The 13,148-nt window shown below is 38.5% G+C and overlaps 1 protein-coding gene across 9 annotated transcripts; it reads left to right on the top strand.

The window, feature by feature from the left end:
- Positions 1-4,848: 4,848 nt before the first annotated feature.
- LOC116262012 (UBP1-associated protein 2B-like) lies at positions 4,849-12,604 on the top strand. Of its 9 annotated transcripts, XR_007574399.1 has the most exons (4): positions 4,849-6,125; positions 6,235-6,274; positions 9,795-10,596; positions 10,713-12,133. XR_007574399.1 is itself a non-coding variant. In XM_031641000.2 (3 exons), exon 1 carries the CDS (start codon positions 4,965-4,967, stop codon positions 6,123-6,125), a length of 1,161 nt encoding a protein of 386 aa, XP_031496860.1. In that variant the 5' UTR covers positions 4,849-4,964; the 3' UTR covers positions 6,235-6,274; positions 12,140-12,604. The 9 variants fall into 9 exon arrangements, 8 of the variants coding, with proteins under 8 accessions (XP_031496860.1, XP_049935875.1, XP_031496858.1 ...); XM_031641000.2 differs by lacking the exons at positions 9,795-10,596; positions 10,713-12,133 and adding an exon at positions 12,140-12,604; XM_050079918.1 differs by having other exon boundaries at positions 9,795-12,133.
- The last annotated feature ends 544 nt before the right edge of the window (positions 12,605-13,148 follow it).

The raw sequence follows: 13,148 nt of genomic DNA, 5'->3' as shown, positions 1-13,148 counted from the left end.
AAGCAATAGAACCCACTGTTTAATTTGGCGATATGGTCAGGTGCAATCAGTGGCGGAGCCACATGGTGGCTGGTGTGGGCAGTTGCCCACACCAGCCTAACAAAATTAGTTTAATATATACATTAATGTTTTGATATATTTGATTACTCCGTTAATCTTGGATTCTTTTTATTAACAATTGCTTAATCGAGAAGCAATAGAACCCACTGTTTAATTTGGCGATATGGTCAGGTGCAATCAGTGGCAGAGCCACATGGTGGCTGGTGTGGGCAGTTGCCCACACCAGCCTAACAAAATTAGTTTAATATATATACATTAATGTTTTGATATATTTGATTGTTATACATTAAAATGCCCCAAAGAAATTAAAGGTATTGAATGAGTGCCCTCGCCAGAACAAAATTCTGGCTTCGCTACTAGGACCAATGCATGCTTCGTGGGTTTCCTTGTGGCAGGTTTTTGATCGATGTGACGCAAACCAATTATTGGCCTTTCTAATTTTCTTTTTTCAACTTCTTCTTTTCCTTTTGATGATGATGATGATAATGACGATGACGACAACGACAACGAGAAGGAAAACCATTGAGATTGGCATTTCCTAACTGGGGAAGAAGTCCTCTCGAATATAAGATCAATCTTGATCTAATTTGCAATCATTTTGCATGTCCAAGGGTTCACCTTTCCACTTGGTTGTTAAATGTTCTTTTTTTAACAATTTAAATGTATAGGTATGATCTTAAGAATGCTTTGACATGAAACATTTATTAAGTTAATCATTTTGTGTGTGTTTAATAATGTTTTTATAGTAGTCAGAAACATAAAGAGCTTTTGTAACATCAAAAAATTTAATAATAGAAAAAAACAACATTTTCATAAAATTAAACAACTTGAATGAAGACATATTTTACGTTAGATTATTATTTATAAGCATATTAGGATGTTCATTTTTCGTTTTAAATATTTTTTAACAAGAATTTAGGAAGTTTTGACCAATCTCTCTCTCTTTCTCTCTCTCTCTCTCTCTCTCTCTATATATATATATATATATATATATATATATATATATATAGATATATATATATATGGGAGTCCATATCTTTTTGTGATATTGCCCGATCTGCCAAGCAGACAATTAAGATATGGATTGCTGGTTTAATTGTCGATTTTGAGATATGATTAAGACATGTAAGCAAGAACAAACCAAAAGAGCATGATCAGGTTTAATTTAGACGTGAATAACAGATTGGGGGTGGTTGCTGTAGTCCAAGCCAAGCTGAATTTGCTCGAAGAAAATAAGTCGAAAGCAAATTAAGTAGCTCACTTGAATAAAATCAGAAAAGATACACGGAGTAAACTGAGAGGTGAACTCAATTCAGGAATTCGCAGTACAACAGAAGCGTATGCCACATCTGTTCAGCACTATATACCAGTTCCAGCTCCATACTGCTCGCTCTTTACTGTATCTGTTTCTTTCTTTGCCAAATAACATGAATGCTTCGAATACTCTTTGTGATGTAACAAGCTTGTTGTGAGCCAAATCAAGCTTCATACTTAGTTTGTTAAACTTGCATATAATTCTGCATTTCGACCACATGTAAAAGAGGTAACATGGTCAGTCGACGGTATACCTATCATCAAGGGCGGAGCAAAAAATTTTTCATGAGACGGGCTGATTAAAGTTTCTAAATTTTAAATTTTGATTAGGACCGAAATATCATTTTTTTAAATACCTATATACAACAAGTGAAATTTTTTAAAATTTCACAAAACCATTGTCATTCTCGAAGGGTAGGGGCCATTTGACAGAGAAGTTTCAACAGCCAATTGGAATGCGTAAGAGGAACCAATCCCTAAGATGTATATATCAAGAGATATAGTCACCATGCGCTGGCAGAGAAAGGGATCTCTATGCTTTACTTAAATATAAGAAAAATTGAAGCAGTAATCTGCTATTGGTTGGTTGTGAACAAAGGCTTCACCTAATTTGCCTTGTCGGTGGAAAATGGACTTTTGTCAGACCCATCCCTATCCAGGCTTCTCTTTGAATGAATATATATATATATATGTGTGTGTGTGTGTGTGTGCACGCGTGCTAGAGTCACCTAGACATCTAATAAAGGCAGTTTGCTTTAACATGATGGATGATTAAGAAAAAGAAGGAGAAAAACGTGATGAACATTTTCATTATATAGTAGTAGTTTATATTTTCTTCTCATTGTTTTTCTCTCAACCATCTATATGCTTCATATGGATGACTCTAATTAGATGATTGAGTAACTCCAGATAGCTAGAGTGATCACTTACTTATATATAGAGTTTACATTTTTTTCTCATTGTTTTTCTCTCAACCATCCTTCTGCTTCATATGAAAGACTCTAATTAGATGGTTTAACTCTAGATAGCTAGAGTGATCATCCACTTATAATATATATAATTTACATTTTTTTTTTCATTGTTTTTCTCTCAACCATCCATCTGCTTCATATGGATGGTTCTACTTAGATGGTTGAGTAACTCTAGATAGCTAGAGTGATCATCAACTTATATATATATATATGTGTGTGTGTGTGTGTTTGTGTCTATATATATATATAACCATCTAATGGAGCTATCAAACAGCTAAAAAGGTTACGTTATTACTAAAGTTTTCTTAATTAAGAATATCCAAAGTTACATGATTTAGATGGTGTGAAAAGAAGAGACATTCTTCTTATAAAATGCTTTGTTGGGCAGGAGCAATTTGTTGAAAATGGTCTCTTCTTAGCAGAACCAGTCTACATAAAAAATTTGGCATCTTTTGATGACCAAAACACAAGATGTCCCTTGTCAAGGATGAAGTGAAAATCTGTTCAAGCAGCCACTGAAATGGCCTTGAATGGGAGAGAAGACTGCTTACTTAGAGGCCGCTAATCCAATGGAATCCTCAGAAAACCATACCTCCACAAATTGAGCAGGAATGAAACAGTACTGTTATAGAAATAGCTCCCCATGCTTTAGTTTCAATGTCAAAGTTTAGATTGTCAAGACGAAGGCCGCAGAGGAAAGCCCTTGAATTCAATGCAGGCTTGAACTTCAGGAGAATCAATCAAAGTTAAGTTCGAAACTGTGTCTGATTACAACCAAGGCAAGTTTCAAAAGGCATTCCGAGTCAAAATTTCCATCCTTAAGATGAATTATTACAAAACTAGGGAGGCCTCGAACTAGTCAACAAAACCAATGCTACAAGAACTGAATCAACAACAAAAGAAGTTAAATCAAGAACTTGTTGGCCCTGAACAGTGTCATGTGAACAACTGGCTTTGCTCTTGCAAATGGAAAACTCAAGTTGAACAAGAGTTTACAAATGACGACTTCAATCTGTCTTAACAGTTGATTGGGCAGCGAAGTTCATGGAGATGAGACTGAAATGACTGATATAAGTAGTACCCAAGAACCACATCATCTTATTTTTGAAACCTTTTCGATTAAGATGATCAGCTTGGTTGAAGAAGATGAGGTTGAAATGACTGGATTGAAGAAACCACATGCTCCTATTCTGGATACCTTTTCAATTAAGATGGTGATTTAGATGACTGTGTTGCAAGTCTACATAAGCCATGCCTTTTCACAAAGTCACAGTGACTCAGTGGCAGAGCTTGAGCTTTTTAGCTAAAGGGCACAATTTTAGAAATTCTTATTTTTAAGGGGCACCATGTACATAAAAGATAAGCAAATGATAGCAAGACATCCATATAAGAATAAAAAACCTTAAGGCTGGTTGGGGAGGCAACTGCCCACACCAGCCTATATGTTGTTCTGCTACTGCGGTGACTCTTAACACACCTATTACAATGGAAGAGGTGAAGAGTCAATCTTTGCTTTGAGGAAGGATAATTAAGGATGTCAACGGATGAGACTCAGATAAGATATATCCTTAATCATATATGTTTTTTCGCATATTCACATATTCGGATTCGAATTTAGATTTGAATTTGAATAAAAAAAGTCATATCCGAATCTGAGTCTGATTTTTATATTTATATCTGAATCAGAATCCGAATTTTGAATTAGATTTTGCCAAGTTTCAAAATTTAATATCATTAGATACATGATATTTGTCTAAAAATGAAACCAATCTGGATCCATACCCAAATGCAATCGAATATTTATGTATATCCGAATCCGATCGGATGCCATTTATTAAATCTGATTTCTTAATCGGATATTAATTTTTTTCATATTCGATTTTTTCGATCAATTCGGTCAGATATCTGATTCAAATAGGATATATTGACATCCCTAAGGATAATGTTCCACAATGTGTGAAATGGAGAGACTCCTCAGGTTTGTTAGCAGTCTGTTCCTAAGAAAGAGTGGTGAAACCCTTATTAAGGTATGTTCGAAAACAGAACTTTGGTGTTTGATTCATGTGAGAAAAATGATCGGGAAATATGAGGTTTACTAGTATTTCATCCACTGAAATATGTCCCTTTATTTTGACATGGGCTCATTTTCTCTCTCTTTTTTTTTTTTTTGGTTTATATTCAATTATGGATTAATACATACATAATCAAATCAAAATTACAACTGCAATCCGTTTGAACGCGAAAATTTTACTTTAGAGTAACAATATCAATAACATAATTTTTTAAAATGTATTAAATAATTAGTTGAAAACTTGAACCAGTTTGCCACCAATGAGATTTGAACCCGTGATTCTACTAACGCGAGCAATCGTCATATGAAAGAACACGGTTAAGTCAGGTGGAAAAGAGAATCTAAAATTTCCGAAACTTTTCATGCGTCAGATTTCCTTTGCCATAACAAGCAGGTGCACATATAGAACAAGACCGTAATATCTTCGAGTCTCTCCATCTCTCCTCTCTGTCTCTCTCAGGGGGGAAAGGGAAAATAAGGGGAACGAAGGGAAGGGAAAACCCTAACAGGAGAAAGAAGCGGAAGAATCAGGAGGCGGAGAAGGAGGGATGGGGAAGAAGCGGAAGTTGCAGAAGAAGGCAGCGGCGGAGGAAGCGAACAGCCACCAGGGTGAGGAGGAGGCCCAGCAAGACCCTGGCCCGGACTCCGTTCAGAAGCTACTTGAGGCCTTCAGCAAAGAGCAGCTCATCGAGCTCGTCTGCGAGGCGGCCGCCGAAGATGACGCGTTCCTCGCAGATATCAAGCGTACCGCCGACAAGGACGTCGCCCACCGCAAGATCTTCGTCTACGGCCTGGGCTGGGATGCCGATCGAGATGCCCTGCTCTCCGTCTTCAAGAAATACGGCGACCTGGAGGACTGCAACGTTGTGCTCGACCGCGCCACCGGCCGCTCCAAGGGCTACGGATTCGTCCTATTCCGCCACCGCAAGGGCGCTGTCAAAGCCCTCAAGGAGCCCCAGAAGCGGATAAAGAATCGCTTCGCCACCTGTCAGCTCGCCTCCGTCGGGCCCGTCGCCACCAGCCACTCCTCAGACGTCGCCGCTCGCAAGATCTACGTCAGCAACGTTCCCGCCGATGCGTCGCCAGAGAAGCTGCGCGCTATGTTCGCTCGGTTCGGCGATCTCGAGTCGGGCCCTGGCGGGTTCGATACGGCGACGGGCAAGTCCCGCGGCTTCGCCCTCTTTCTGTACAAGGCTGTCGACGGTGCCAAGAAGGCGTTGCAGGAGCCGTATAAGATGTTTGAAGGGCATCAGTTGCACGTCCGAAAGGCTGCTGAGTACCCGAAGGCCGGTGGGAAGCCGATTATGGCAGCTCCTCTGGTGCCAGGCGCAGCTACTCTCGTTCACGTACCCGCCGTGGGTGCCGGAGTGGTGCCAGCCATGATCAGTCATGGTGATCTTGCATTGACACATGCAGCTGGAGCTGTCTTTCCGGGCGCTCTGCCGATGGCGTCAATGGTGCCCCAGGTGGGAATGGCCGGGTCCTTTCTGACAGCAGGCGGGACGGGTTTGGCGGGACCGGGTTACGGACAGGGGTTGGCTGGTTATGGTGCCCAGCAGCAGCAGCCCGGGTTGAGCGGGCTGAGTTCATCTGTTCTTGGTGCATACGGCATGCAGGGAATTCAAAGCGGACAGCTGGGACAGTCATCGGTGAGGGCGCAAGTTGGTGGAAGCAGTTTGGGAGGATTACCTTCATACACTTCGCTTTAGGTACGTCCCGGTACTCTCTTAGCTATATGGTTGGTTTTCTTTTGTTTGCTTGTGCTAGTTATTGTTCTTGTTTTCTGCACAAATGAGGCTTCTTGATTGTTTGTGCTAGGTGTTCATCTTATTGTTGGTGTGGATCAATTCTAATTGAGGTTTGTGCTACTTGTTGCATGCATTCTTCTCCTTTCTTGACTTTTCCTGCTTGTTGCTGCATTCCGTGTTCCCCATTCTTGATTGATTCTGCTATTAGTTGCGTGGATTTTCCATTTGGAATTTGGACATGAAGGAAAGAGGAGGAAGCTAGTTGTGCACATTATTGCTTCCAGTACTTGGTTCCCTACGTCCTTTGGAGAGGGACTAATTTCACTCGGAGATATTGTTTGGAACTAGTAGTTCATTCAAATTTCAGGTTATTCATAATATCTGAGACATGATTGAATTTTTTTTCCAGCTTCCAAAAAATGCTTGGATCTCGCGGCTTCAAAATATTGGTGTAAAATTTAGAACTTCATAAAAATATGGCCGAAAATGCTTGTGATAATGCATAAGACATCTTCGAAACAACCCCTTCAACATGTCTTCTCTAAGATCACAGAGATAGTTCGTTTTATTTCTTATGGTTTAAGAAGTATAATGTTATACAAACATTCATTCTAATTGATTGATAACTCCTTTTGGATAATTATATGCATCCAAAATACTGTTCCATACCGTGCCTTTGTCTCCTCGTAACTGGATTTTCCCAGGCTTTTGGTGATGCAAGTAACATATTCCACAGTTCCACTTAAGACTGTGATGCTGATGCCTTATACTGCATAACTTTAAATGTCACAATCAAATTTACTTTCTTTTCCTTTATTTGATCTTATTTCCTTCAAATGTTGATGTGACTTTGGGTGCATACCTTGTTGACATGGGTACATACAGGCATAGCTTTTATACTATGTAATACGTATAGCATACCTAAGCTCAAATAGGTCCAATCAGGACTGGTTTCACTATAGTTTTTTTCGACGAACCTGGTTTCTATATAGTTAAATGTCATTTTTTTAATGTCTATTTGTGTGCACACATGTACCTTTTTTTTTTTTGGTTTCTGAAATCTTCTGAGTTGGACAGAAAAGGAAACTTTGTAGCTGGTTTACAAACACACACACACCCTTACTGCACATGTACTAAGTACTATGCTTGTGAACGTATCATACCTGGCCCTACCTTGTGTCCTCACGCTTTGAAATTAATGTGTTGTACCTTCCATACTCACATCTACTTACATTGATCAAGACTATTTTATTATTCAAAAAGGAAGGTGTCTTCTAATTTTTCCTTGTAAGATTTTTATGTGGCAGATATATAAAGAATATGAATACCTAGTCACCCTTCTTTGTTTTTCTTTAGTTTATCTGTTCATTTCATTTGCAACTCACTTTTCTGCATAGTATGATTCATAATTTTTACTCAAACATGAGAGACATTTTGCATTTTGAGCATACCTAACAGTATGCATTTATTTATACACACATAAATATATATTTACTGACTTCTATATTTTTTGGATTTAGTGATTTAGTTCTTGTTGATTCTTTATTTCAATTTCATTTGTGCACATTTAAGTTACTATTTCTTTGATTCCATTTATTCCATTAGCATTACTGGTTTAAAGGTTTCTTGTTGGATAATTTTTGGTCTTCATCTTCTTCTCTTCTCTTTTGTATTTTCATGGGCTCCAGTGCAGATTTGTAGCAGGCTTGAGTCAGGTGATGTTGAGGCTCTTTGAGGATCTAAATCTTGAAGACAGTTCATTCGATTTGTTTGGTTGTGAACCTGCAAATCAAGCACATATTTCTTTAATCTGTATTGAGTACTTCTTTTCATCTGTATTCAGTACCTTCCAAATCATCTTTGACTACCAAGTGGAGTTTGGAGGATTAGTTTTCTTGTTTTGCCACAGTATTGTACCAGATGAATTTTTATTGTCCAAACTTTTGAATTCTGCGTTCTCCCTCTCTCTCTTGCACATGCATGAGCCCTTGTGAATTCTTTTATTGGTTAAAATATTTTTATTTTCAGCTTTCCAGCACCCATTTTTGTTTGGAATTACTTGTTGAAGTCTATTCTTTCAGATGTGATTGTGGGTAGCTCATCTTTTGATGATAGAGCACTCAATATTATTTTCTCCTCTTTTTCCCCATTGATTCCTCGTCATTTAATGTGAAACTTGTTTTAGATTTGCATTTATACAAAACCATTTTTAGTTACTTAACCAGCTAGATTGGGTGTACTCTTTTGATCTCCGTTGTGGCTTGGATCTTCAAAGGGAATGTTTGTTTTTCACCTCTCACGTGAGATGACCTTTTTTTTTTCCTGTGAACTGAACCTCTATGGACAAATAACTTCTCTAAGTGGGAGGTGCAATGTATTTTTTGTGAGCAATATACACATTTTCTTCATATACTATGTGCGCCTAACCTGTTTTTTTGGACATAGCTTTTGTTTCCTACCTTACATGGGTATGAAACAAATGACTGCTAAATGATGTTAGGTTCAGCATAAGGACCAAATTGTCACTTTTTTTCTGTACAACTACATTAATTTGTTCCATGTTTGTTTCTCTACGAATTTATTCAATTTGTACCTGATAAATTTGAAAGTTTGCATTTTTAACATAATATAGAGACGATTCTTGTTATTTTATGCTTTGGCTTTTGTGTTTTAGACTTTTAGTAACTTTGTCTTGTTAAGAAGAATGGAAATATCCAATATGAACAGTAAATATAGTTCTGGGATTTTCTTGGTGTGTTTAAATGGTGAAATTTTAGTTACCTTGGCTTTTGTCTTAATAAGACTATAGTCTTTATATATATATATGGTCATTGTCCTAAATTTAGCTAATTTGTATGTGTTATTTGTTCCGCCCCACTGTCACTTAGTCTGCCAGAATATGTAACTCCTAGCTCATGATGTATCTATAGATGTAACTTCAGACCATATACATACCCAACTCTGCTGTGGTGGTGCACTTATAAGCTTTCTAGGTAATAAGTTCTATGCCTAGGTTTGTTAGAGTTTGCTCTGTGTTCTACTTGTCACTTGATCTGCAACATTTTGGGTAAAAGTTGTAAGACAAAACTGTGAAGAGAATGATCAAAATGAATTGACTACAGCATGGATGTCTCTGGGCTTTATATTTTCTGGTGGACCCTTGATTAAATGTTTTTAGTTTTAGAGTAAATTATTTTCTTATTTTTGAGTTTGAGAATGTCAAGAATGTGTGGACATGTCTGAAACGTTTGATTGGAAAAGAATATTTATGACAATCTTACCTTTGTCTGATAATAGCGTATGCATTTCCCTAGTAGCTTAGATTGTGATGTCCCAAAATAGTTATGAATGGAACTTCCAGGACTCATCTACAGGCGTGTATGCAGTTCACTACGTGCCTGTGCTTCTGGGAAGTACTTCCGTACCTGTTGATGGGGAACCGTATTAGGGTAACTGAAAGCGTCTTATAGGGGAAGATGAGCCCACCATGTGTTTTCACTTTTCATTACCTGAATGAGTAATTTCTTTCAAGCAGAGAGACTCTGCCTTCAAGAGAGTGTATGTTTACTGTAAATGAACAGTTCTGTGTAGCAGGGAGAGCTAATTTACAGATTTACTGAATGCCTGCAGGGAAGTCTAGTTTTCTGGGCCTATTGATGCGATCAGATTTTCATGAGAACCCAATGCATGTGAGAGTGATAATTCACAACTGAGATTGTGAGTCGGACTCCCTTTGTTTACAGTGGAATTGCTCATGGAACATGACAGTTCTTACATGATTTTGCAGTTTCAGAAAGTGATTTCACAAGAATGAAAAGGTGAATTTGAATCCGATGAATGTGTAGGGGGTTAAAGATGCAAGAAGTTATTTGTGGGAATCATGCTGTGCCATTCTAGGGATGATTTTCTTTCCTTATGATGGAAAAATAGTCTTATTCCAGAAGAACCTTATTATCTCAGATTGTCAGTAGACACAATGAGGGGGTGTACATCTCCGGTTTTTGTAAGTCATTTATAGATGGAAGGAGCAGCTAGTGAGCATAGCCTGTTTGTAACTTTGTATGCCAGGAGCGGAGGCACGTGTGGGCTCCTTGGGGCATACGTGTATGCCCCACGGAGCCCCCCCCCCCCCCTTCTTCAGTGGCTAGAGAGTCACTGGACCTGGGTTGGATCCAGGTCCAGTTGTATGGGACTGCCCTACGAGACGTGGGTTGCTGCCCTGCAACTCCTCTTTTGCTCTTCGCTCTTCCTCTGCAAAACAAAAATAAAATTTGTGTTGAGAACAATTTGTGAAAACTAGAAAGGCTGGAAACCCTCGCCTCTTTGGTGTCCTCGCCGGCTCGCCGGTTCCGGTCACAGTCACCTTCTGCTGGCGTCAGACGACCACCTCCTCAGGTCAGAAAACAGTATCAGCAGATTCAGCACTGCATAGGTGGGTGACCCTTTCTAAGTTTCTCCCTCCCTCTCTGTAACGATGCCACTTTTCCCATCGTTTTCATTCCCATTTTCTTGACTGATGCCTCTCTCTCTTTTTTCTCCCTCCCTCAGCCTCAGGCCTGTCACAGTGTCACCCGTGGCCCTGTCAGTGGGTGACGCCGCTGACGCCTGATGCTTCTCTGGAGGTGGTAACCCCCCCACCTGCTGCTCCAAGCCTTCACCGGTGACTGAACCACGCGGTGAGTCACTGAGTCTCTCTTCTTTGATTGTCTTTTTTTTTTCCTGCTTTTGATTTAAGAATTAGGGACTTGCTCAATTGCTGTGGCATCTAGGGATTTGTTGTGTGGTGTGTAGCATTTAGGGATTTGCTTTGCTCAATTGTTGTGCTGTGTAGTTTAGGTATGTGGCCATTTGGGCTTCTAGTTCTAGATAAGATAAACGACTTCATATTGCTATGTTGTATGTCGTGTTTTTTTGTGTGTGCACTGTGCAGGTTCATTTGATTCATTATTTAGTTTTTAAATTTTTTTTCTTTTCTTGCAAAGTTTCATCTCACCGTATTGTGGCAGTGGTTGTTTTCTTGTTCTTGTTTCTCTTTTTCACTTCTTTAGTTTTCAGATAACCAATTTCTTTCATAGTTATTTTTGTTGGGTACATCTTACAGAATCTTGAATTATGATTTAGGAAAAGAAAAAAAGATTATCAAACCTTCTAACTTTCGGTTTTCCATAATTTAAGTATGTTATGTTCTTGTTTTCTTTCTTGGGTGTTATGAGTGAAAAACCTTTTGCAGAAAAGTGGGTTAGCTTGTGTCTTTTGTATCGGAGATATGGGAGATGATCATATTTGCAGTTTATCACTTCATTGTACTTTATTGTACATGGGGTTTTAAATTTTTAATCAGTAAATGCAGCCATGTGATTTTGCCTTCTTATCCCTAAATTAAGAATAAGCTGGCTGGGGTACTAGAGTAGTTTTTCCCCTTTTGTTCATAAAGTTTGCAGAAAACCCTCTAAAATTAAGAAATATTATATGCAGCCTTGATCTGTTTGTTTATCTGTAAAAGCAGCGTTGAAATTTTGAAGTTTTGATACTAATGTTTAGTTGCTCATAGGAAAGACTAGTGTCTTTTCTATACTTCATTCTGTTAACTTTTGGAGGATGAATTCCTAAGATAGGGGTGTATAGTGAACGACCTTATGCTGGAACAAGCTAATGAGCGCAGTCCAAAACTAGCTTGCCCTCAACTAGATCAAACCTGCTTGATATTGCCATCTCTTGTAGTCTTGTTCTCTATCATTTAGTTAATAATTATGGTTTTTTTTTATGGACTACAGCAAGCTCTTACTTTTGTAATAATATTTTAGTACCCCATGGAAAAATATTTCTGGCTCCGCCTCTCGTATGCCTTGCATATTTTATCATCTTAAAGACATGCTAACTGTTTGGGTTTCACCAAGTGCTTCGACGTCTTCAAGTATTGAGTTAGTGCAAAGAATCAAGCTGACAAATTTATGGTGGGGATTTTCCTTTATTAGGTTGTGAATTCATGCTTTGGATTGATAAAGCATATGATGTGAATTCTGTTGGGCAATTTTGACCGAGTCTGTTGGTTTCATCACTTTTGATGTCTGCTGCTGTAATCTGAGTCTTCGGCTCTTGGTCCATTGGCTTCTCTTGTTAGCGTCTATTTCCATGGTGCTTTTTTCTACATTTGCAGCATTGCTGAAGGAAAGCATTTAGAGTAAATAATGTCAGCTTCATGAACTGTGTTTTTGGCTCGCTCATGTGATTTCTCGTTTCCATGGGCATCCTTAACGTAATTAATAAATTCGTTTGTGTTGGTAGTCTGATCTTTTCGTGCAGTGGACTTGAGTAAAAGTTTCCCGTATGTGAGGTTTTGTTTCTCAGATTACTAAAGCAGAAGATGTAAAAAGTGAAACAATTTTCCTGCATGACAATGGTACTTCTTTATGTCTATTAAATTGAGTTAGTTTGGTTAAGTAGCTGTTCTTTTTCTTAAATGTCCGATAAATGGAAACGCTAGCCTGTTTATGATGTTTTACTAATAGGAGATCCATCTTTCAGAAAAATATGTTTGGTCTTTGTTTGGTGTTTATTCAAATCTTGGCTATTTCATCAATTTGTATTGAATACTTGAGATTGATAATGAGAAATTTTGTATTACTGGAGATGCTTAAATTTCTATTCCCCTATGAATGTTACGTGAGTGGGAGCCCTTCAGCAGCTAGAGGAAGTTGGAAGTTTTTAACGTTTCATGTTATCGTACGGGTTAAAATTTCAAATTATCATCGGAAGACAGTAGTTTTAGCTTCGTCTCGCTCACCATTATGGATGAAGTTTCTAGCTTATCATCTCCGCTGGAATACCAAATTTGCTCGTGAAATCTCAATTGAGTGCTCGCTTTTATGTACATCGTCTTCTTGAGGAGCAAGATAGTGCTCAGTTATGATGGGCAGATGGTTTGCAACATCTGGCGAAAGTCCATATGGTATCTCGATTCTTAGGTGTTGTAGTCTGGAATTT

Source organism: Nymphaea colorata, chromosome 10, assembly GCF_008831285.2.
Source record: "Nymphaea colorata isolate Beijing-Zhang1983 chromosome 10, ASM883128v2, whole genome shotgun sequence".
NCBI classification, from domain to species: Eukaryota; Viridiplantae; Streptophyta; class Magnoliopsida; order Nymphaeales; family Nymphaeaceae; genus Nymphaea; species Nymphaea colorata.
This window is presented reverse-complemented; position numbering and strand designations above follow the sequence as displayed.